The 26,501-nt window shown below is 43.0% G+C and overlaps 1 protein-coding gene across 1 annotated transcript in view; it reads left to right on the forward strand.

Moving 5' to 3' along the window:
* Window positions 1-26,501, forward strand: part of RAPGEF5 (Rap guanine nucleotide exchange factor 5) — a 153,630-nt gene that overhangs the window by 50,821 nt on the left and 76,308 nt on the right. Inside the window, exons 8-9 of the mRNA XM_015558131.1 lie at window positions 10,126-10,199; window positions 14,719-14,844. Coding sequence (XP_015413617.1) covers window positions 10,126-10,199; window positions 14,719-14,844 — 200 coding nt within the window. The remainder of the gene's footprint in view (window positions 1-10,125; window positions 10,200-14,718; window positions 14,845-26,501) is intronic.

The raw sequence follows: 26,501 nt of genomic DNA on the forward strand, positions 1-26,501 counted from the left end.
ATGTAGATACTTGCCTACCATAAAACCTTACTCGACAAGGGGATTGGTGCAGACTTGACCTGCTGTGTGTAGACCTACTGTGTGCAGACCTGACCTGCTGTGTGCAGGTGTGACTTGCTGTGTGCAGGCCTGACCTGCTGTGTGCACACCTGACCTGCTGTGTGCAGGCCTGACCTGCCATGTGCAGGCCTGACCTGCTGTGTGCACACCTGACCTGCCGTGTGCAGGCCTGACCTGCCATGTGCAGGCCTGACCTGCTGTGTGCACACCTGACCTGCCGTGTGCAGGCCTGACCTGCTGTGTGTAGACCTGAACTGCTGTGTTTTCTGGTTTGCAGTCCCAGAGGCAGATTCGTGTAGCTGTGAAAACCAAATCCACAGACTCAGGCTCAGTTCCGCCATAGCCACTTGCTACGACTCAGTGGCTTCCAGAGGCTCATTTTTATTCTAAAAGAGCTGATGACCTTGGCCGGCATTGCTCGGTGGTTAGACCATCGGCCTGCACACCAGAGGGTCTCAGGTTCAATTCTCGGTCAAGGGCACATACCTGGGTTCTAGATTGGATCCCTGGACATAGTCAGGACATGTGCAGAAGGCAACCAATCGATGTGTCTCTTTCACATTGATGTTTATCTCTCTGTGTGTGTCTCTCTCCCTCCCTTCCATTCTCTCTAAAATATCCTTGATGAGGTAACAACAACAAAAAGGAGCTGATGGCTTATAGTTCTGGGGCTTGCTTGTTTGGGGGGCGCTTTGAGGGGTTAGGAGAGTTAAATGAGATGGCAAAAGCTTGCAGTTTCATGTTGGCAGATATAGTTAGGATCAGAAACCACTTTTCTTTTACCCCCTGAGTTAAAATTCTGTAAATTTGGATTCCTGAGAGGAAGTGTCTGGAGGAGCAGAGGACACCGGGACCTTTTCAAATGCACGGCCTGCGGCATCTGAGCATCACTGCTGCTCGTCCTTACTGTGTGACCACAGCAGATGGACCTGAACCTGCCTGTCACCAGGACATCCTTGAAAGGCACTTCGAAAACTAAAGCTTTTCTGTTTCTTAGTAAAAAATGTTGAAGAAAAATGATAGCTAAGCTTAACTTGATTTTTTTAATGGAGGTTTTATTTTAGTTGGATCATGTACAAGCCATGTTTACATTAAAAGGAAACGTGTTTGTTTTTCTCTGGTACGTTTCCTTTTAAGAAGGGCAAACAAATGGACTATTTGGGACAAGTATGGATTAGCTCTTTACTGCGCTGGCCTACAGAGCACGTACACTGAGTGGCCAGATGATTATGACCACCCCATCAGTACTTCATTGGGCCACCTTTGGCCTTCAATACTGCAGCGATTCTTCTTGGCATTAACTCCACGAGATGTTGAAAGGTGATGCGAGGAATCTGACACCATGCCTGATGAATAGCACTGTCCAGTTCTGTGAGATTTGATGGTTGTGGAACCAGCTGCCTGATGGCTCTTTTAACTTCGTCCCACAAATGCTCAATTGGCTTGAGATCTGGTGATTGTGGGGGCCACCTAAGCAAGGTAAAGTCTCCCTCATGTTCTTGAAACCACTCCTGCACAATACAAGCACCGTGGCATGGTGCATTGTCTTGTTGGAAGAAGCCATCTCCATTGGGATACACCATCAACATGATAGGATGAACTTGATCAGCAACGATAATTAGGTATGTTGTGCTATTCAGACGTTTATAATGATCTGGCCCTCTAGCAACTTCGGCAGGAATTATAGCTAATTTGCCTACAAACGTCAAGTGGTCATAATAATCTGGCCACTCAGTGTATTTCTGGTCTAATGGAAAGAATTGATACAGGATACACATTATCATTGTTCTGTTGACTAACTTTTCTGGGGACTGCAGGTGTACTAAATGTGAAAACCTGTTAAGAAGTGGAAGGAAAGGGAGCTGGGAGGGTCTCTGCTATGAGACAGAGACATGGAACTGAAATGGAATTCTGTCTGCCTCAGGGGCATGAATCATGCGGGCAGGGCAGCCAGCGGGGAGGCCGCCAGGCCGCGCTCAGTGGCTGGAGCTGCCTCCAGCCAGGTGTGCAGGCACGGGGAATCTGATGGGGGCGGTGGCAGTTTTTTAGCTACCTCTGATTTTAGCCTTCTCACGATAGCTTCTTTATGTTGCTGTGAATTTTCAGAACATCAGCACACCTATACACATGATAAAAGTTATACATTTCTTTCGTGCAGCGGGCGTTTGTTATTTTCTCTCTGTAAACCCATGGGTTATGAAGCAGGGCAAGCGTTGGAAGGGAAGCGGGTATGTAGGATGAGTAGGTCATTGTGGCCCTAATTTTCCAAGAGACTGAAGGCCTAGTAGGAAATTCAAGTCAGTTCTTAGACTGTTTACAATAATCCTCCTGTTTTCTGTCTTTTCAGTCTCACTGCTGTTCAGTTCGTTTTATTTATTTTTAAATGTATCTTTATTGGAAAGTATCACAGATGTCCCCATTTTTTCCCATTGACCCGCCTTTACCCCACTCCCCCCTACTTTCCAGGCCTCTCCACCCTATTGTCTGTCCATGGGTTATACATATAAGTATATACGTTCTTTGGTTTCACTCTTCCTATCTCACCCCTCCCCTCGGAAGTTAGACAGTTTAAATTTTCATAGCATATTGGAGCAGATAAAGAATAAGTCCCTCTCCTCTACTGACTTCCTCTTCCCGTGTTGTTCTGACCAAGCTATTTCACATCTCTCAGCCTCAGTTCTCTCATCTGTAAAATGAGGATAACATAATAGCACTGGGAATATAATTAAGGAAAAGGCCAACCATGTACCTGTCCTAAAACATCACTGGGAAGTAAACATCCATTTGAGGATAACAGGTATATGATCTCATTTAACTTGATTTCTATATGAAATAAATCCAATAGCCGTTAGATGCATCTGGGGATGGAGTCTGAGCCCAGATGGCCTGGCTTTCCAGGCCTGGTGAGCTTCAGCCTGAATGTTGGCCAGTGTTTCTTAATAAAGTGGGGACCTCCAGTGTTGAGGTGCTCAACTTGCACATCTCTGGGCGAGTCCCTCCTGCACCAGGAGCACTGGGCTCCCTGTGTGCCCCTCAGGTCCCCTCAGTGGGGAGAAACCGCAGTCTGAAGGTGGGGGTGCCACCATCAGACTGGCCTCTGGAAGCAGAGCCCGGGCACCTGTGGACAATGAATGGGTTGAGGGAGAGGCTGGCCAGGTGACAGGGTGAGGTCATGAGCTGTGCCTGTGGCAGGGAGGAAGGGGGTGGAGACACTTCAGAGGTGGAAGTGACAGGGTTTAGGGACAGATTTATGTGAGGACTGGGGAAGAGGAAAAACTGGCGTTGCCTGGTGGTGATCCCATCTGAAGCACCAAGCCCAGGAGGAGGAGGAGGAGGCAGGTGGCTGCCTCGAGGGCGCTGCGTGGATGTCAGGCCTTTGTGTCCTCACACCCTGTTAAACAGGGGACTTTCTTGAGGACAGAGTTTGTGCCACTGGACTCGTCATAGCAGCTCATGCACGGCAGACACGGATGGTCTGCGAAATGAACACACTCAGCGTGTAACTGGAGATGTGGGCCTGGAACTCGGGGAAGAGGGAAGAGATGGAGACGCAGATTTGGGACTCGCCCACATAATGGTGCAAGCTGACACCCCAGGCACAGATAAGATCCCCGGGAAAGAGCCTGCGGGAAGCTTGCGTCTTTAGAGGGTTCACGGATGATAAGGACCAAGAAAAGAGAGTTTAAAAACAACAGTCTCACATTCAGCTGACAGGCTGGAACAGACTGGGGCTGAGAAAAGATGGTTGGGACAGAGATAAAGTGGTCGTAGGTCAGCTTTCAAAGTGAAGTTCCAACGGCCCTGGATGTGCCAGATTCTGATACTCTATGGCACCTCTCCATGGTGAACACTGACCACTATTTTTCAGATTTTAACACTAAAAAGAGTCATAAGGTGAAGGTTGCAACTGCTGCTTTTTTTCTTTTTCTTTTTTTTCTAATTCTCAAGGATATTTTTTCCATTGATTTTTAGAGAGAGTGGAAGGGGGGGGGAGGGAGAAAGAGAGAAAGAGAGAGAGAGAGGAGAGAGAGAGAGAAATATCTATGTGCGAGAGACACATCAATTGGTTGCCTCCTGCACATGCCCCGACAGGGGCTAGGGACCAAACTTGCAACCCAGGTATCTGCCCTTGAGCAGGAATCAAGCCCAGGACCCTGTGGTGAGAGGGCTGATGCTCTAACTAGCCAGGGTTCCCTTACTTTTTAAGGAACAGCAAAGAAGTGAGCATTTTGAAGCACTTGTGATTATATTCCTGGTAACCAACATTGAACACCCTCTATCAGCATTTCCTGCCGCAAGCTCGTTTCTATGTCATCCCACAGGGGATGTACCACCTGCTGAATGTGGGTGGTGTGTTGTGGCGGGACCTCCTAAAACAAATATTATGGCCTGCTCCAGGAATGGTACAAAAAATAGCCGGCTATTTAGATAATGAGGAACTGGGTCCAGAAACACCTCTGTGTTTTCCTAACACGTTTGTGTCCACAGCCAGAACAGGCAAAAGAACCTGACCTGTACACAGCTCATCCACATTTGTGACACTGTGGTGATGCATTGATTTTTAAAATGTTTTATATTCTTTCTATTGCACTCTGTTCTATTTCATTAAAGACATGAACAAAAACACAGGTCCCACCCTAGCTGGTTTGGCTCAGTGGATAGAGCGTCGGCCCGCGGACTGAAGGGTCCCTCCCGGGTTCAAGGACATGTACCTCGGTTGCAGGCTCAATCCCTGGTGGGAGGCAACCAATCAGTGTGTCCCTCTCACATCATTGTTTCTCTCTGTGTGTTTCTCCCTTCCTTTCTACTCTCTAAAAATCACTGGAGAAATATCCTTGGGTGAGGATTAACCAAAGAAAAAAGAAACGCAGGTCCTCACCAATGGATGTGCAGTTTGACCAGCACTGTTCTGCTCTGTCCTGGACCACATAGACTTGACTGCCACAGATACGCACATTTTATGTGGAGGACGGGGACAGGCTATAGAAGCTCACCTGTAGACTGGGGGTGTTACCTGCCCGACTCGTGAAGTTGCGGGAACATCAGATGAGACCCCTTATGAAAGCGCTTTCTCCCTGTAAATGCTGCACAGGCGAAAGATTGTAGTATTGACGAAACTTTAATTCTTGGCAAAATACTCAACAGTTATTTTTCTTAACTATGTTTTCTGATTTCTCACATTGAGACTCGAAATGCTAACTGCCTGTCCAGAAATTTTTGGCTTGTAAATTTAAAAAAAAATAGTTTCGGTTGATTTTGAAAATAATAATTTCAGTTGTTAACAACTGTAGTCACCCCAGTGATTTGTAATCATTGTGTGTCTCATTGTTCGTGTGGCTCTTACTTTTACAAAGTGATTGGCAGAAATTCAATAAGCATCACTTTGAAAGGACATTGATCCCCTTTGCGTTTGAATGATATTATTAGTGGGGTTATTAGGAGAGCTTTCTTAGCAATCGCTCTAGGAAGTGGAAGGGAGAAAATACCTGTTGTCCTCAAGGCAACAAGAAAGTGATATCGGGTGAGCCCTTTAGTTCTTAGAGGCTGTCAGCTGTCCCGCCCCCTCCCTGCCCTGCTCACAGCTGAGTTACCAATAGGGACATTTAAACTAAGGCTCTTCTGTGAATTGGAGCTAATTAATCCACATACACTCTTAGTTCTCATGTAGGCTCTCATGTTCACTGCTCAAAATATATGCTTTTTGATCTTGTGCTTATGACTTTTGCTGTGGTGAGTTATTTTCAAAGGCCTTTTCTTGCTTTTAGACTCTGTGTGTTGAGAGATAAGGAAATGGTTTGTGTTGGCAGAGTTAGGCTTCGAGCCTCCCAGGTCCCAGGAGCTGTCATTCCCGTGTACGTGTTCCCCTGGAGGGAACTGTCCCAGAATCAATATTTGCAGAGGAAATCTCTCCCAGCCCACTCTTATTCTGATCAGATAAAAGAAGAACACTCAGCTCGGAAATCTAAATAACTGCTTCCTCCTCCTCCCACCACATGAGCCGCACCAGCAGGAGACACGGAGAGAGAAGCTGCCTCCTTAGTGGGTCACAGAGCACTCCCTTTTAGCTGACTGTGTATTTCACACGTGAGACTTCGTGGGGGAAATCGTAAATCCTTAAAAAGGCCACTATAATAAGTTTTTGTTCTCAACTAGTATATATGAACCACTGGCTAAAATGCATTTTTGGAGTCATAATTTTTCAATATTTCCCAGAAAATGATGGCTCTGTGTTGGAAGAGACTGAGGTCTTCTCTTGATGATGAGGTCGCTGTGGTGAGAGTGCACCAGCCCTTGGAGAGTCCCTCCATGATGCTGATTGAGATCCATGGCTGAGTTTCCTTTGCCAAGTCCCTTAACTTGCTTGTGTGTCTGATTTTTGCTCTGTTAACCGAAGTGTAATGCCGGGCAACAAATATTGAGGCCTTCAAAGATGTGACCAAAACCATGCAGCACTGTTGTTGGGCAGAAGCTAGAGCTATAGGACTGGGTTTTCCTCCCAAGTATGCTTTTTTTGCTAATCTCTTTCCCCTTGATTCTCTTTATGTGTATTGAGAATTTTGCCTAGCCCTGGCTGGTGTGCTCAGTGGTTAGAGAGTTAGCCAGGGCAGCTGTTGGCAAACTGCGACTCGCGAGCCACATGCGGCTCTTTGGCTCCTTGAGTGTGGATCTTCCACAAAATACCGGCTCTTCCACAAAATACCAACTTCTGCGCATGGGCCACGAAGTTTCAATCGCACTGTACGTGCGTGCCCACATGTGGTATTTTGTGGAAGAGCCACACTCAAGGGGCCAAAGAGCCGCATGTGGCCCGCGAGCCGTGGTTTGCCAACCACGGGGCCAGGGCACCAAAGGGTCATAAGTTCGATTCCCGATCAAGGGCACATCAGATACCTGTGTGGCAGGTTCACGCCTTACTTCCCACCCCCAGTTGGAGTGCATGCAGGAGGCAACCAGTCCATCTCTCTCTCTCTCTCTCTCTCTCTCTCTCTCTCTCTCTCTCTCTCTCTCTCTCTCTCTCTCTCTCTCTCTCTCTCTCTCTCTCTCTCTCTCTCTCTCTCTCTCTCTCTCTCTCTCTCTCTCTCTCTCTCTCTCTCTCTCTCTCTCTCTCTCTCTCTCTCTCTCTCTCTCTCTCTCTTTCCCCCTGTTTCCCTCCCTTCCACTCTCTCTAAAAAAAATCAATAGAAAAAGTATCCTCCGGTGAGGATTAACCAAAAAAAAAATGTTGCTTAAAACTCAAAAGATAATGTTAACTCTCAATCTTGACATTGTTATTGTTCTGCATGTCCTACTTCTGAGTATAATAAGGTAAGAAAAAGAAATGCCTCTACCACAGAGTATTGTTGTTTTAAAAACATAAACTTAATAGGCTACAAAAAATCCAAAATTTGATTTTCATCGACACTTAAACTTGAAGGAACAAAAATTCAAATGAAGCATAAATTAAGTGCCAAGTCATTCCTTGTACTTCATGTGGTTGAAGTTGTCTCACATGGGTATAATATCAGATTGCCCCCTTCCCCGAAGAAAATTACTCCCATTATGGGATGAGGAAAGAATTCTTATATTAAGTTCACTTAACTAGGTGGAGTTCCTTACTTCTCCAGCCCATTGCATTTTTGAGTGAATTTTAGGGTGTTATCCTATATTTCATATTTTCCTTTGTATTCTCCTCCAGTTTTGCAGAGAAAACGTGTTTTTCTTTATTCTTAAGTTTCCCCCTAATCGGACCACAGTAGCAACAGGGGGCCTTTGAATGAGCATGAATGGAACTTTTTGCTGGAAACAGAACAGCTTCTGCCCACATTCACTGTTCATGCCTTTCGATGCTCAGATGGTGGGAGTTACCCTAGGTCTCCACAGAGTTTAACAGAATTTCCCTCCCCTCTTTTTTCCTGAATAGGTACCAAAGGCAGGACTTAGTAAGTAGGTGTAGTCAAGCCGTGCCATTTTGGTCACTAGGGGAGGAATTGTTCATCCCAGCAGTGGTGGCAGAACTCATCCTGTGTGCACGATGTTCAGGCGGGCATAAGAGCCAGGGAAAAGCAAAAGGTACATGAGGTGATATTTTTAGAAATACAGGGCAGAAAGCATCGTATTTAAATGTATATAAAACAATGCAAAGACTGAATCCAGAAGCGCAGTGTGTGACCTCGCGGGCAGCAGGGTTGGTATGTTTGTGGTCTGGGTGGGCTTTTTTGGGTCTGCTTTTTATGGAGAGGACAAAAAGAATTAATGGTATGATGGATATGAGCAATAACTCATTCTACTTAGGAGTCATCCTTGATGGTTTCTTCTCCCCGCCTCACTCCCAACCCACCTACCCCCTGTAATCAAATCATCGGCAAATCGCGTCCATTTTGTCTAAAAACACAACTCAGATCCTCCATGTTTCTTCAGCTCCTTGCCCCTCCCTGCTCTGAGCCTATGTCCTCTCCAGCCAGGATGAGAGCACAGTCACCTAACTGGTCTTTCTGCCTCCTGTCTTGACTCTCATAAGTCTGTTCTCCACAAAGAAGGCAAAAAGAACTTTCAAAAAAATACGTCGAATCATGCAATTCCCAATGTTAAATTTCTTAGTGCTTCCCCGTGTCCTCAGGCTAGAATCTGAATTTGCTATGGTCTGTACTCTCTCCGGACTGTCTCATCACATCACTCACGCCTGCCATGGGTGGCTCCATCTCAGCCTTCAGGTCTCAGCCCAAATATCACTTCTTCTGAGAAGCATCCCACCCCCCTTGCCTCCTCTCCAGATGACCTCTCCCACATGGTTTTCTGTCATTCTCCCACTTATCATGATCTTTAATTCTGTTGTATTTTTTTACAATTGTTGTTGCTGTTGTTGTTATTAGTTGTAGTAGTGGTTATTGTTCACTGGCTATCTCCCCAGCTAGTGTGTGTATTTCATGAGGTCAGTGGTGTATCTGTCTTGTTCACAGGGATAACCCAGTGCCAGGCATATCATAGAGGCTAAACAAATATTGGTTAAAATGGAAGAGCAAGCTGTATAAGGAGAAAAATAATGAAATCACTGCACCTGCATCAGAGTTGGGTACCATATGTTTTGGTGTTGAATGTCAGGGTGAAGTTGGAGATTAGGAGGAAGCTAGAGAGTTCAAAGTAGGCCTCCAATGATGAACAGAGTTCGGACTCAATAAGATAAGCAATGCACAGGCCAAAGCATGGCATTTGTTACATTTTTTGAGATTGGTTATTTTAGCAGGTATGCCCCAGCTGGATTGTATCAGGAAGAGGCTGGAACCAGGGGCTTTGTGGTCGGAGGTTATTGCACCAGCACAGAAAGGGAGACGAGGACTTGGATAGGGAGGTGCTGGGAGAATGTGGGAGATGAGGTGGACTCAAGGCTTCACGGTTCAGAAGTTTGTGGTCACAGTGCATTGAGCAACCCAAATATACAATACTGTGCTTCCTTTATTATATAACACTAAACTCTTAGCCAAAAAATCACATTAAAATGACATTCTCACATGGACTTCATAGAAGCCTTCATCTACACCCCAACTCCCCATTGGGTGAAGGATGAAACTGGCATGATGATGTCTTGCTTGATAGGTTTTGGTGAAAAGGAGAATAAGATCAAAGTTTCCCATTGCCCTTGATTTAATAAATGAGATGTAGCCGAAACCGGTTTGGCTCAGTGGATAGAGCGTCGGCCTGCGGACTCAAAGGTCCCAGGTTCGATTCCGGTCAAGGGCATGTACCTGGGTTGCGGGCACATCCCCAGTAGGAGATGTGCAGGAGGCAGCTGATCAATGTCTCTCTCTCATCGATGTTTCTGACTCTCTATCTCTCTCCCTTCCTCTCTGTAAAAAATCAATAAAATATATAATAAATAAATAAATAAATAAATAAATAAATAAATAAGATGTATATGAAAAGTGCCCAGTTCCACTGGTTAAACTTTCTATCCAAGGAATAGTACCCATATTTACATGTTGTGAATCTACCTACCAATTTTTCCCTGTCCGAGTGCTACTAGAAAATGATCTGACGCAGTTTTCTGAGGATGCTGCATGTGCTAACATTGTTCTTTTTTATTTATTTAAGCAATTGAACAAGACGAGGAGAGCAGTGACAAGCACGTGCCTGTGGCAGAAGCTGACGGTGTTCCAGATCCTCAGGTAGGACCAACCCCAGGACAGCCCCTCAGGGCCCCTTTCTTTGTGTTGAGAGAAGTGAGAGAGTGCAAGTTTTGTGTTTTGGAAAAATAGTCACATTATGGGAATAAAGTACTTCTTCTCATAAAAAGAGATTTCACCAAAAATAAAAAGGCTCTATAAGTCGCATTTATGATTTTATTCATGGGGGAGACACAGGTAGGGAGACATACTCCACTTCCCAGAGAAAGCAAGGAAAATAGTGAGGAACAGGAGAGAGGACCCCTGGGGCAGACCACCCCACGGAGAGGCCCAGGAGACGGCTAACAGCACAGCCTGGGCGTGGCCAGGCAGGGCCTCCCTTCCCTGGCTGCTGGCCAAGACCTTCCTTCACTCCACGCCATCCCCTGGTGGTCAGCACATGTCATAGCAAGTGGTCGAACTCCTGGTCGAACTCCTGAGGGGACACTTTGCATATTAGCTTTTATATATATGGTTTCATCAGAAGAGAAAATTTCAGTATATGAGTATATTACATTACGAAAATATTTGAAGGAAATCACAGTAATAAATTCCATGTAATCATGGTTTCTGCCTTCTCCCCTGCTCCCAGCATGCTCTGGCAGGCTGCAGTATCACATAGTGTTTGTATAGGATGGGTCTTTCCAGCCAACGTCCTGTGTTAACACCAGTAATTCCACAAAAGAAGAGGACCAGAGGAATGACCCACCCTGGACTTGCATTGCCTCACCTGTACAGTGAGGGCCTGGGAGCCACTGGTTGATTTCTGAGGCCCTGAGATGCCCAGCATGGTGGTCCAGGCCTGTCCTAGGGATGCTCTGGGCATTGCGAACCTGCCCTTGCCAACACACTTTCTCTCAAATGCAGGGTCACTCTGAATGCTCCTTGGTCCTTCCCAATTATCAAAGAGGATATTCTTCTACCCCAATCAGGAAGAAATTTTTCGTAGTTTTCTTCCTTTCTCTGGAGAAATTTGAGAAAATGAATACTTGCTTCCCTAATATATTACTAATAATATATAATAATAATAATAGTAATAATGTTACTTATTATTATTAATTGTCTTCTGAATTTTCCTGGAAAGAATTCTTAATATTTTCTGTGTTGGAAATAGGTACAGACAATTGAGTGATATAGTATATTATCCCAGCCCATCAGTGTTTTATTCTGCCATTTGGATTTTCTGCCATTTGTTTAGAAGAGCAAAAAGTTTTTTTATGAAAATTTTTTTATTCATTTTATTATGAAATTCTGTTCAAGATTTAATTTTTAAAGAAATGAATCTATTACGTAATAATAAGAATCCATTCACATACCCTAGGTTTGTATGGAATCGCATTCTGTAATTGTAAATGTGCTTCATGGGAGGCGGACTCTTCCATCCTGATTTTCCCTGGCTGGCAGTTTTTGCATGTTGTTTTTTCTAAATGATTTTTAAAGGTACAATAATGTAGAACATGTTGCAGACATAGAACTGTGCCCTTTCACCTTTTGTCATAAAGGTTGTTCATTTATTGTAGTAGCTTTTCCTAAGGGAATCCTGCCCAAGTTTCATTTTGCCACTGAAATATGAGCCCAACATTTTTATGACTCAATTTATAAAGGAAACAGACTTTTCATTTACATTCAACACATTTCTCTTCTCAAATACTGAAAATCACGAATAGCTTTAATTATACACTACACAGATTTGTTTTTCCAAAGCAGACCTTGAAGTGAGGCTCTTCAATAGCTCTTCTGATGCTTACACATTAATTTTTTTCTGGCCTAATAGTGTAAGGTAAACTGTTTACAATTAATTTCACATCAATAAATCAAGTAGTCATGTGAACGTCTAGAGCGAAAGCTGTTAGTTGTCTTGCTTCTCCTGCCAGAGCAACATTCCTAAATTATCTTAATAAATTCATGGGTTTTTGGACTTGTACCACTAAATTATGGAGTTCTGAAAGGGAGCTCCAGAAAACTTCTGGTTTAGTGTGGCACTTCTGAAGAGAACCGCCTTACAGAATGACAGAGGATGTGTAGGCATCTCTCCGGGCTAAACGTTCTCCAGGAATGAAGAAGACTCTTTTGATAATAAGTGTTCTGTAAGGATTGCTTAGAACTGATTATCTTGTGAAAATGCATCTAGCAATGATGTGGAAACCAGAAGATCAAGACAACAGTATTCCTTTTTAAATCATCAGATGATTTCATTATCAATATGAAATAAGTCAATCTGAAACCCATTTTTTTTAAAAAAGTATTTCGTGTTTAAAGTACATAATTTGTGTACCCAAGTATCAGGTTCTAATAAAAATATTTCCTTAAGAAAGAAAAAGTCTGTATCTAGTAGAATCCTAAGCTTATGATATGAAGAATGTTTCGAGTTCCTTAAAAACTCATGTTACACAGAAACCCCCAAATACTCAAGGTTTCTTAAATATCCTCTACTCAGTCCCACTCTTTTCTCATTGGTGATATTATAAGGGACCCACACACAGAAGAAATGATTCTCTCTTCAAATTGGAGCCTCAGGGAACTTAGCCCAGTTGCTGGTGAGCCCGTGCTGGTGAGAAGAGGTAACAGGCTCGTTCCCGCGGCCAAATGAGAGTGCTCCATGGTGCTTTCTCCTGTGCACCACTCCAGCCTGCCCCAACTCCACACGTGCCCTTCAGTCTCTTACCCACCAGGAGCAGAGGGATGAGGACTAACCCCTCCCTCTACTGAACAGACACCCAGGGCGAGGGGCCTGAGGTGCGGGGTCACCAGCCTGCTCTCTCCACTGGCAGGACAGTATTTACAACTGAGGATGATGTGGGTGGAGAGAGAAGAAATCACAGATGGTCGACATAAATGAACTTTCTAGATAAGAGATACTAATTCCTTTAAATGTCAAAATATTTAAATAATGTTCATCATTTTGCTGTAGAAATTTCTCTGAGTAGTTGTTGTTAACTACTCAGATGATTGTTGCTCAAATTACTACTCAGATGATAGTTGCTCAAATAAAATCTATTGTGAGAGTAAATGTACTACTATATCCCTGGGACCTATGGTTGATCTTGGCACATGATTGTTGCTCAAATAAAATCTATTGTGAGAGTAAATGAAAGAATGAGTCAATGAATGATATATATATATTATATACGTAATGCTAAAAGGAGGCTATCATAAATATGGGTAGTTAAATATTTGAAAGATTGTCATATTGAATAAGTAACAGTTTCAGTTGCCTAAATGGGTTGAAGTTCAGAGGTTTGAGAGTTTTGTCCAGTGTGAAGGGGACTTTCCAAGAACTCTGACTCTCCACAGTGCACAGGCTGCCCTAAGATAAACAGATGCCTGTCCAACCTTGGACAGGAACTGGAATACCTCTTGTGAGGATGTTGTAAATATAAATCTCTGACTTGGGTGGAGGAATTCCACTTGCTGACCTCTGGAAGTTGGTGATTCAGGCCACTTCATGGACTTTTTTTGGTTTCCTTCCTCATTGTCGGAGAACCTGCTAGATTAAGTAGATGTCCTTGTCCCTGGGAATAAAGATTTAGCCATTGCTTTGCATGTGTGGTCTCATTTCTCTGATGCCACTCAACAGAATTGGTAATAAAAAAAATATGTTTTATGAATCATTTCTAAACCCTGATGAAATTTTAAGCCCTTTATTTCAGATTTTTTTGTTTGTTAATCCTCACCTGAGGATATTTTTCCACTGATTTTTAGAGAGGAAGGGAGGCTAAGAAGGAGTGAGGGAGAGAGAGAGAAAAAGAGAAAAAGACATCAATATGAGAGAGACACATGCATTGATTGCCTCCCGCACGTGCCCCGACCTGGGCTGAGGATCGAACCTGCAACCCAGGTGCATACCCTTGACCAAAAAGTGAGCCCGTGACCCTTCCATGTGCAGGCTGACGCTCTAACCCCTGACCCACACAAGCCAGGACTCCAGCTTATTTTTAATAAACTTTTCCACTGTATTTTATGCAACATTGGGGATCTTCTGCTAATAACCCAGAGTAACTTTCCAGTTGTGGGGGAAAAAAATTTTAAAAATCCTTGTGCTCTTGTTAACTGTGTATTTGTACATGGAATGATCTGGTGGAGCTAAAACATTAGGAGGCTGTGTCCTGTTATTTTTAGAACTCTGTATCACTTCGCCCTTTTTGCCAGAGTGGTTCCTGGCTAACTTTCCCATGAGTTTTTAACCTTCTTGCTAGGCCTTGCTTATGTAACAGGAAACAGGCTGTCAGGAACAAATAGCGGCGTATCAGGAGCACACGTTAGTAGCAAATGATTTAGTTTGCTCTGCCCTCGCTCTCTTCAAGTAGACCGATCCATGCTCTCCACCCTGAGACTTTTGGAGTGGCGTTCCTAGATTAAAATCATACAATTTCAATCTGGGAAAGGCCGGCTTTTTGACCAAGACCATGACTGGATCCGGGCGACAGAGGAGATGAGCGTGCATTAGGGTGAACTCTGCGGCGGTGTCATGTCCTGGGACTGCGGGTTTAAGTACATCTTTGCCTTTTCTCCGACTCTGAAGGCGGGGGTGATGTGCAAGCTTCAGGAGAGAGAGGACATCGGGCGCATCGAGCTGGTCCAGAAGCTGGCGAGGGAGAACTGTCAGTTTTTGCAGACGGACAAAAAGGAACAGGACAAATCTGAACACGTAAGCCCTTTTCCTCTTGGGGGTGCAGGTTTGAAAGGGTGGGAAATGTTTCTGCCTGGTTGCATGCTTGAAGGAAAGAACTTTTTATTTTAAATTCCTTAAGGTTTGACTTTTTATGTTCCCCGTTCCCCACCCCCTACCCTACCCCCAAAGGCATCCTCCTTAGTAAAAATGACAGTTCCGGTCCAGTGGTGTATGACACTGGGTTGATAAGAGAACTCCTCTCAAAAGTAAATCGTGTAGAAATGTAAGAACACATGTAAGCAGCGATGATCGCATGTCTGCGTATGGTCCTGATCGGATGGCTTTCAAGTTTGACTTTGGGAATTTCATCCCATCAGAAAGTTTGTGGAATATGAATTTTGAAAGAACCATGTACCTTTTAGGTTTAGGACAGGGGTGGTTCTAGTTATCAAACAAATGTATCCTAAGTCCCTAGAAATAGGCAAGATGAGAAGAATCGATTGTAGAGGCTCTCACCCAGCGGGAGAGTCAGAAGGGAGTTTTCCTAGTGTCTTACGAATATTTGTGTTCCAACAAGAGCTATATTGTTCGCACATAGTGAAACTGGAGGGAAGGGCCGCTGTGCCCGGCTCCCCTGAAAGCAGTCATTCAGATTGAGCCTCAGCACCGAGACCACTGCTGTCATGGCCGGGAGACAATGGAGCCACTTTCTTCTGCTGCACATTGTTGTCTGTTGACTCTCGCTGTTGTTTGTAAGACTTCACTCTCGGTGCTGAGCTAGCCAGAGTTGCTCATGAAGGGAAAATTCCTCAGTGCTTATACACATGTCTTTCTCTGACTTTAGTTTTTCCTTGGAATTTTATTTTCCACCCTTTCCAAGGGGGAAAAAGCGCTTCATGCCTTTTCTGCTCCAAGGCCGTCAATACCAATGCCAGACTTTCACTGAGCGGGAGAGGAGCAAGTTCCGGGAAAGGAGGTTGGTTAGTGCAGTAACCACACCTCTCACGGTGTCATTTCAGATCATAGCAACTGGTGTCGCAAGGGACAGATAACTTCGCAGTTTCTGAGCCTCGTAACTGAACTGTTTCAAGGGTGACTGTTTGATTTGACAAATGGAGACGTCGGGAGCCTTCATTTTGCTAGGCACCATTGAAAAGTTTAGGGACTTGTTTACGGTGTTAAAAGCACCCTGAAGGTTGACAACATCAAAGACTGACTCTTGACCCCTTCTATGTCCTTAGCATATTTGAATATCCCAGCCCATGGCTTAAATTTCTCAAAAACAGTATTTCTTTTGATAAATTTTAATTAGAAGAGCAACAGTTTTCATCTGCCATACTTCATTGATTTCAAGATGCACATCTCTCCCACCTTTTAGCATCTCTGAAATCAGGATGAGTCTTAATGAATGATGACATAAAAGCATGTTATAGTTTAGGTGTGGCATTTTTCTTTCCAACTGGCCCTTAAAATGAATGATATATTTTATAATGCATTGCATATTCAATTCAATGGAACAGTGATTACCTGAGCATAGGGCAAGATCTTTTAAAATCAAACAAACAGTAGAGTACCATCTTACCAAGATTAGAAATCATCAGCCTTAGGCCACATACAACTTTATGCTTATTTAAAAGGTACCTGTGTTGTGTTTGACTTATATTTAGTTCAATTCAGAATACTAGAGTTAGAGCTATTGAGAACATACCCTCTGAATATGTCATAATAGGAATATGAACTTGGTGCCAATAATGGTAAAGACTTTTAACTTGAGACAGAAATTTAGTGGTAGGAGATTTGCAACTCTGCTTATGTTATCTACTCTGTCATCTTCAAACATTCATTTTAAGATTGTAAAATAGAACACGAAGGGGTTTTTTTTGTTTGTTTGTTTTCTCGCATGATGTCATAACAGGGATGCACTAACAGCTGAAGTGTTGGTGCTTCTGGGAGGAAAGATGGTGTCTACATAAACATGAGCATCAAGGGCTTTTCTCTGTAGGCTTTTCCTACTGAAGCTGACAGTGAGGAAAGGTGAGGAGCTTTTCTCCTTGGTGGTGAATGTAAAGGGAGGCATTCCGCGCTCTCCTTCCTATAGGATGACACCAGTTGAACTAATCAGCTCTCAATGTTATTTTTCTTTATTTTTAAATGTTTTTATTTTTAATTTTTCAATCACAGTTGACATTCAAGACTATTTTATATTAGATTCAGGTGTGAAACTAATATACACAGGTAGACAATCGTATACTTTACAAAGCATTCTCCCCAGTAGCTCCAGCACCCACCTGGCACCATACATAGTTATCACAGCATTATTCGCTGTATTCCCTAAGCTGGATGTCATTATTTTTTATGACCAGGTAATATTCGATTATATACGGGTACCACATCTTCTTTATCCAGTCATCTATTGATGGGCCCTTCAGTTGCTTCCATATTCAAAGCTGATATTCATTGGGTGCTCCACTAAATGGATTATTTGATACTAGATGCTTATACTTTTTATAATAGTTTATTAGTAATAAAAACCATTTGGTAGGTTATATTACTCTTTTATGTCTTAAGCATTCAGTATATCAATCCCTGTACTTGCACGTTGAGTTCACAGTGTCCATGTGGTGGGTGCAGCATTTTTCTTTTTCCTGCCCTTGTTTTCTTTTCAATAGCCGTCATCTGTTCTTACTCATGAAAACTCAGTTATAGCACACAGCATGTACAGAGGAAACTACAGTTTACTTAATGTAAACCCAGGCCTGCCGTTTCCTCCTCTTGTTATAACAATAGCAAAGCCTGAAATGACATACAGATTTCCTTTTTTTAATGTTTTTAAAATGGTTCATCTACCTCATCTACTGTTCCTGGGCCAATGCTGGTTCAGGAGATAGCTGTAAAATTCATTTGAGTTAGAATCCCAGTTGCCTATCGAGTCATTCTTTTTACTAAACTGCATTGCTTCCCCAGTTCTGGAATGCCATATCCCTTTTTATACCTATGTGCCAACATGAGAAAGCTACTTTGAAGTAGTACTGCATAGAGAAAGACATGAATTTGGTAGAATAAAGCTTTGGTTGCTGGTAGGTCTTGTTGCAAATTGAAGGGGCTCCGAGCTTCCTGAGGAGACATTTCTAAGTTTTGCCATGATTATAATTAATGCATGCCATTAGAGAAATGCTTCACTCTGAGCTTTTGCCAGGGTGTTTCTGAAATGAAAAAAGTGAAATGTATAATTATCACAAGTTTCTCAGGAAGCACCTGGTTTTCCTCTTTTCTATGAACTAGCTGTAGGCAAAATTACCCCGCATTTATTCCTAAGTGTTGAAAATTATGTGAGGACTTTAAGAAGGGGCCAGAAAATGGCTGTTTCTTTTAAATATTATGATAGTGAGATTAACATTTAGTCATTAATTATTTAAATAAATTACTTCTTATATAGGCATCCTATCTCCTCATCTTAATTCTATGATTATATCAATAGAGGAGGGAGCATGTGTTACCAAATGGGAACTTTTGAGCTTGACCTTGTAGGATAACTGAAGGTCACTGAAAGGCGGGATGGGGAAGAGTTTTAGGCAGAGGGACCAGCAGGAAGACACATGAGTTGACTCATGGGGAAAGAAGGCAGTGGGATGAAGGAGAGGTTAGGCTTCTATTATGAAAGACCCAGTAAGCCAACCTAAGGAGTTGAGACTTGCTTTTCTGGCAAAAGAAAGCCATCAGAGATGGGAAGTGGAATAATTAGATGTGGTCTTCATAAGATCTCTCTCACATTTCTTTAGAGGAAAAATTGAGTGAGGGAGAGGAAAGTTTTGGAGGGAACCCTTAGAAAGCTATCGTAGTGAGTCACGTTGAAAGATGTAAGCCTACACCAGGGAGGTAACTATGAGAAATAAGATTTAGGTGGTGAAATTTGCAGAATCTGATGGCTGGTAAGGGGTGTGCGTATGTGCGTGTGTGTGTGTTATTTTATATTCAGCACTTTTTGAATTTGTATGCAGGTTTTTTGGTACAGTGTAGACACAAAAATTTCTGTTTATTGCCAGAATGGTTGGTCTCCTTTGCCAAAGAGATGCATGAGACATGCACCTTGCTTTGTTTTCCTGCAGTAAGTCTCCTAAGGCACAGGATATTTATCACATTAACAAATTGTCCGATGGGGTTCTCGACAATAGTGTGGGGACTACATGAACTTTCTTCTTAGACCAGACACCTTGACAAAACCTTAACCGGAGAGAATCTCTGAAAGCCCCAGAATAAACTGGATCATTTGGCCAAAGGTTGGCATTTGCCGCAATGATGTGTATTCCTTCTTCAGAACAAACCGTGACTTTAGGGGGCGCTCTCCTGACCCACACGGTCTGAGCTGGTGTTTGACAGATTAGGAAGCTGAGGCAGCTGCGTGAGTAAGCAAAGCTGGGCTGGGAGTGAACTCAGTCTGATGGCCTCAGCGGTCACCTTTGGAGGGAGGACTGAGAGGAGGATGGAAGCTAAGAGGATTAGAATCACGATAGTCCTGAGGACAGTCCTGCAGGAAAGACAGAAGGATAACTTACTAAAAAGGTGGGGGGAGGTGTAAGAAGGACCAAAGGAAAGGGAATGCAAAGGTGCTTGCTTAGTTGGAGTCCTAACAGATTTGAAAAGCTTATACACTGTTCACATTTTATCAGTGGAGTAGCTGTATTAAAATATACGTTTAGCTACGGGTCCATTTTTCTGGAATACAACGGCACTATTTACCAGACAACTGAAACTTTTTCCTGGGATGTAGTTTATGCCGTGTCGTGTATTAATTAACTGGGACAGTGGAAATACCAACAGAAAGTAGCTCCTAAACCGAGCTCCTGATTTCCAAGTTGCAGAAAGGAGGATCTATATAATGTACGTGACAGCCATGCTGGGAGACACTTTCCCTAGGAACCCTGTCTGGCTACCCCCCACCTCAGGCCCTCCCCTCTCTCCCGCTTTCTTCAGTTCCTTTGTTAAGTCTGGGGACCCACCCTACTTCCTTCCCCGTTTCTCATGCGCTTATGAAATAGGGTGGGAAGGGACTGTTCACGTTCTGACACTGAGTCTTGGCACAGTCGGCGGCCAGGGCAGGGCTCCTCACCCTCGACCCCGGCCGGGGCTTCCTTTTCCCTGTTTCCTGCAGCCTCATCCTGGAATTCTGCCTGCGCCAAAGGGTCCTCGGACAAGGATCACTAGGGCAGAAGCGGTTGGGAGCAGTCTGGCTGCTGTCACTCTTATTTCACATGTTACAAGTTGGTCTCTGCCTCTTTCCAACTTTCATCTCGTCTGTGACTTTTTTAAATAAAAAGCCTAAATATCTATCAGCTGAAAGCCCTCTTCTTACTGTGTGAAATACTAAAAGGCAAAGTGGTATTATCAGTCTATACTTCAAGTTGCATTATCCGTCTAGTCAATTAAAGTTAAGAGCAATCTTGGCATTATTTGAAGTGGACCAATAATTTAGTTTAACCAAGAAACTACTTAAAGACAAGGAGAATTTTGTGACATTGCTGGTTGGTGTCAAAAGCCAGAATTCAGGTGTAATAGACAATTCCAAATACGTTAAATTGCCCTCCTATGTAGAAACCATGTTACTTTTCTTAATAACAAAACCCTGACTTTGTGTTGGTTGGGTACGAAAGCACCCCTTCAGAGGAAATAGCTTCCTTGTGTGAATAATTTTAGTTCCTTTTTAACCCGAATTAATTTGGTCACCAGAGTAACACAAAGTGGTTGAAGACAGTTCTTGCCTCCAGGAAGTGTACAATCTAGCAATAACCCTTCAAGACAGCATTCAATAAAGTGTTTTAAATAATTCCACAGGCATTCAGAGAGTGGGAAATACCTCCTATAAACAAATTTCACAGTTGCTTCAAATCATGCTCTTCAAACTCAGGCTTTACAATTTGAGTTCGCTTCGTGTACTCTTTGCCAGCGAGAGCCAGTGATGTGCTGGGTGCTAGAGCCATCTGCTCACCAGCTGTGTTTTTAGGTTCTCACAAGAAGCCCATTGCACGTCCTGACAGTTGAAAAGATTTAGTTTCAGCATTTTTAAAGATGGAGGAATTGGTCATTATGGGTTTTTTTGTTTATTTTTCTGAAAATATCCAAGTTTATTTGAAAAGGCCCAATTAAGAAAATTGATACTGGCTCAATCAGTTTGATTGATCGAACTCATGTTCTTTAAGGATCTTGTATTCTCTATGGTACAGATGCTGCTCCGTGAGTTTAATAAGTTCTCTTTGATTAAAGTAGCCATATCATCTCTAGTATGTTAGAGAAATCATTAAAGTGAAATATTGAAAAATAGGTTATTTTTCTTTGGCCTTTGGCCTCCTCATTGGTATATCTCATTCTAGACCCCTGGCAACTATATATTCTTCTCTACCCTTATCAAGACCTGATCTGAATTAATATAACAATTTTATTGCCTTATAGATTGTTGTCTAATCAGATAACACTAGAAATCCTTGCTGGTTCAGTTTCATTTGGGTTTACTAGTATATTGGACGCTTTAAGAAAAACATGTAGAGAAAAGACGGACAGTCCTTCACAGGCACGGACAGTTCTCCATGACAGTGTGTACCACTGAGGCTTGGAGACATAGTGTGAAGAGATATCAAGGAGCAGAGAGACACAGGTACCAACTTATGACGTGCCTTGGGTCCCAGTGCTGCCCTCATACATCACTGCCTTTAGGGAGCTAACGCTCCGCAGGGAACTCAGAGGCGGAATTCCATTCCCTGCAGGGTGTTACACAGGGCGCTATGGAAGCTTGTCCCAGGGAGCTCAGCTGGTCCAGGCAGACCTGCACGTGTCCCTGATGAAGAGACAGAATTGGAGGGGTCAGAAGAGTCACCAGGAGAAGTGGGAAGGATGGGCATTCCAGTCGGAGGAAAGAACATGTGTGATGAGCTGGAGTCTCATGTGGAGGATGCTGCCTCTCTGGAGGCACAACCAAGTACACGGAGCATAGGGGGCGGGGGCACGAGGGAAGAGGCAGGCCCATGAGGGAGGCAGAGGGGCCAGAGGATACAGGGCTGAGAGCTAAGAGCACAAGGCAGCCCTTGTGAGGAATTTATTAGGCAAGAGAAAGAGGTCAGATTCGAATTTCTGAGAGTCCTCTGCGGCAATGTGGGAACAGGTTTGCAGAAGAATGGGTCTCGCTCTCTGCTCTCAAAGCTCTCTCTCTCACTCTCCTTTCTTCCCAGTCCTCTCTGTTGGTTCTACCAGGCAGTAACTAGCATAAACACGAAGGCTCTGCTTTGAGGAGCTCAAGTCCGGGGACGTGAGCGAAAGTCCCTGAGAAGACAGAACGTCCAATTATAGCTCCAGTCTAGTTCATTAGCTTTATCCTAAAATATGCCACCACATCATCGCTTTCTTTAAAAAGTCGAATTTGAGTCAGTCCTGTTCTTATAGAAATGAAGTTTGAGCTTGCATGCAGCATGAGCACTTTCTGTTCACAAACATCATGCAGGCATATATGTTCACTTTAAATGTTCTCACTCCGCTGTATGGAGTTTGCCCTGGATTGATTCAGCCAAAGTTTGGTGATTTCTGAGTGATTCGAATACTTCAATTGATAAAGATGACGAAAAGGAATTTATAAAAGTTTTCCATATGGGATGCAAAGAGCCATGTTTTTCCTTTTGCAATGAGAAGTGGGTGGAAAGGAAAAATTCCATCTGGCATACAGCAGCCCTAAATGTTGTTTTAAAATAGCCAAAATAGAAGATTGCTGAAAATATCATAACAGAACATAACAGACTGTGGGCAAGTGTGCAGTACATATTTCTCTAATAAGTCAGATTAAATACCCATATTTTACTTAAAACATGACCATGTTCTTATTTGTCGTTACATGAAAATTTGTCTTTAATTTTTTAAAAATAGTCCACTCCATTCCTGAATGAAAAGTACTTGTTTTAGTCTTTTGAAGTCAATGTTTATAGCAGTTAGGTTTACCTGGAATTAGGTTTTTCCCATTTTTTTTTATTTTCCAATATTTTCCTCCTATAATAAAAAAAGGAGAAATAAGATATGACATGCATGTTCCTTTATTATACATTTGTACATAATTAAGTGAACAAGGCTCAACAATTTTAACAAACACTTGTAAATGTTCTCTTTGTTCAGGTTCCAGGAATGGCTGGGCATGATTGGGGCAAGCTGAGTCAGAATAAGGGATTAGGGGCTGCTTCAGATCCAAGAAACACAGAGAGGGAGAGAATAATGGTGAGAATAAGGTAATTAAGGCAGGAAGTGGCTTGGGGGTAGGGATTTATAAGGAGGCTCATGAAAATGTAATGAGTCATAATCTGGTGGTCACAAAGGTGAAGGTGGGGTAGAAATTATCAAGGTAAAATTTTGGCCCTTTGCAATCCAAGAAGGGAGAGAGTGTATAGTTCATACAGATGATTCTTTAGACTTTTCATGGTCTTCCCTTGGTTAGGATCTATAGAGGTAAAACAAGCTCTATACTGATACTCTTATGAATAAAGACGGCTAATGATCTGCAAAGGGCACAATGCAAAATGAAATCCCAAACGGAATTTTATGGTTGACAGATGCTATCACTTTCTCCCTGCTCAGTGCGCTTACTATTATGAGTCGGGGGATTGTGATGTGTTGTTCTTCCCAATCAATCTGAGTACCATGGAGTTTTCCTCTGAGAGTCGCGGGCGTTGGGAAGAACTTTAGGGTTCATGTGTCTTGATTGTTTGGGTAAGAAATCATTTCATTCAAAAACTGGCACCTGCTCAACAGGATTATAGAGTTTCCTCTAGAATGGGCAGTAAATACTGTACATCCCATTAATTCTGTTGGAAGCTTATTAAACACAAGAAAATATTTAAAAATATTTTCATTGATAATAGTCTGTTAGTGAAATAGATATCCTTTCACCTCTGTCATCAGAAGCAAAAAATCATGAATAAAAATAGCAGTGATCTTGCAGGTTTGTTAGAGAAAGTTGTCCTATAGTCTCTGTACTCTTACCTCTCTGTGTCCCTGAAGTTGTACTTTGTGGGGCCCTAATGCGAGGCTGGCCCCGTCAAAATGACCCTGGTCCCCATGAAACGTTCTGTCGAACTGCTTCTCCCCTAAGTATCAGCAATTACTCCATCAGGAAATTAGCACAGCATCTCCTGCAAGCAGGCACAAAGGATTTTGTCAGCAAAAAATAAATGGGATCATTCAGCAGTTCTTATGAAACACCCATTGGGAAGCACAGACCTAAAAATTATCTCCGTATTAAAACAATACTCAGATATGACTCTAAAAACAGGGGAAAGCAGAGGGTAGTTGAAGCCATGGAGATAACACTGTCTCTTCTAGAATTTGTACGGCTTAAATTTTAAAAGATGTGAGTAGAACTATAGAATATAAAAAGGCAGAGACGGCGCATACATGGCCCAGGTGGTGTGGAAATTTACCTGCAAGTTTGAGATGAAGGGCTAAGCCAACAAGGTGATGAAGGGAAGATTTCTACCTGGGATAAGGCAGGATTCTGACTAACCCTTAAAACCCAAGAGAAGGAACCTTGGAGTAAAGCAGAGAGCCCACCCTATTCGTATTGTCCGAAGGAATATAGTTGACTGCCAGATGCTTGTGGTCAAGAGTATTCGTGACTTCTGACCCGTTAAGTGCCATTTCCATTGTGGTTCAGCAATCAAATCTGACCTTTATCTCAGTTTTCAGTAGATCCCATTTCCGTCCCAAGTCAGTAAATTCCTGCCCTTGGGTATTACGCATAATCTTGGCATAGACAGGGGATCTGCACAGACCTGAGAGAAGTCTGCCACACCCTGGAAAAACCCTTATTAATAAAGCTCAGAGTGGCCCTAGGTCTATTCAACTTCTGCAGCTGCTTATTCCCCTGGGCCCGCCCTCGGAGGTTTGCCAGTTTTGCTTCTTAGCTCTGGCTTCTACTTTTCTGCTCCACGTGTAGCTACTCCAGAACCTTTAGGGAAGGGTGTATGAGGGTGTTTTGATGGTCCCCTTTTGGCCCAAACCTACATTTTGAGACTGCTTCAATCCAGAATAGAAAAGCCAGGAGTGGATTACATGAATCCATGAGTGACACAGGATGGCCGGCTGCAGACCTCCCACTCTGGGGACCCTAGGAGGAAGCGTTGGGTAGCACAGGCCTATGGACGACCCAGGTGAATTGCATGTGTCTTTAGCTGCGTGAGGGGAATTCAGTCACTTACATGCCTTCACTGGGGTCTTCAGACAGAGGCCAGCATCCCTGATCACGCCACCAGAGCCTTAGTTTCTCTACCATCACCAGCTTATCTCAGATTCCCACGCTGGAGCTCATGGAGGTCATTAGAGGGAATCACACTAGGTCAGTGGTCGGCAAACTGCAGCCCCTTGAGTGTGGCTCTTCCACAAAATACCACATGCAGGCGCGCATGTATAGTGCAATTGAAACTTCTTGGCCACACTCAAAGGGCCAAAGAGCCACATGTGGCTCGCGAGCCTTGGTTTGCCAACCACGGCACTAGGTGAAGAGGGGAGTCAGCCAAATCGCTATTTAGCTTGTTCCTACCAGACGTGCCATTCAGCCACAACACCTAGAGCTGACTATGTTGAGGGCCCAAGTAATTTTCAGTCTCAGGAGGATTTTCCCCTTTTCATATACAGAGCACATTTTTAAAAGATCTGGCTAAGATTAATGTATTCTTGCCTCTATGCATTGGGAAAAGCATTTGTTGAGCACCTGTGAACCAGGCATCACAGAAATAGGACAGAGAGAGAAGTGAACCAGACCTGATTTGAGCCCCTCAGGCACCCGCCATTTAGTGAAGGAAATGGATGAGGAAACAAAGGCAGCAAAGAGGAAGAGCAGTTAACAGAGAGAAGAATTTTAAAGTAGTAAAAACTACAAGGAAGAAAAGCAAAGTGTAGTGATGACTAACCACATTTCCCCCTCCCTTTCCCAGTATGCACATTATGAGGCTTTCCTTATGTTTCCATAACATACGTTACTTAACCATCTCTCCATTGGGGGGGGGGGGGTCAAACGTGTTTTCAGAATTTTGCTATTCTGAATGATCTGACATGCACTTCTCTATAAAAAAATCTTTACCTAATTTATATTTCTTAAGGATAAATTTCTAGCTGAGTCATTACTACCTACCTACAGGTATGAACTGTGTTATCTCTTTTATGCTTTTGTTTAACTCCTTTTCAAAGAGTGTTCCGGTTTTCACTTACTTCAGCAATACATGAAAGTACTTGCTTTGTAATGCCCTCGCCCCCACCCTCACCCCCATTGAGGATTATGATTCTTAGGAGGAGAAACTAAATATTTTTGTCAGGATAATGGGGTAAGGAGATATTGTTTTGTTCAAATTTACATTGCTTTTCTAGAGAGGTTGAATATTTACAATTTATATTAATCCACTTACCTTTCTTCTGTAAATAATCTATCTCCTTTGCCCATTTTTCCATTGGGATTTTTCTCATTGATTTGAATAAGTTCTTTAAATATAAGGACATAAATCTTTGTCATATTTGTTGCATGTAGTTTTCCCCACTTTGTTTCTTACCTATTTACTTATTTTTATTCATTTGAGAGCAAAACTGTTGGTTCATGTTTTTAATTTAAAATTGCTTTTAAAATTAGAAAGCCCTTCCCAAACTTTTGGCCAAATACTTAATTTTATTTATTTTCTACT

This window comes from Myotis davidii, unplaced genomic scaffold, assembly GCF_000327345.1.
Source record: "Myotis davidii unplaced genomic scaffold, ASM32734v1 scaffold168, whole genome shotgun sequence".
NCBI classification, from domain to species: Eukaryota; Metazoa; Chordata; class Mammalia; order Chiroptera; family Vespertilionidae; genus Myotis; species Myotis davidii.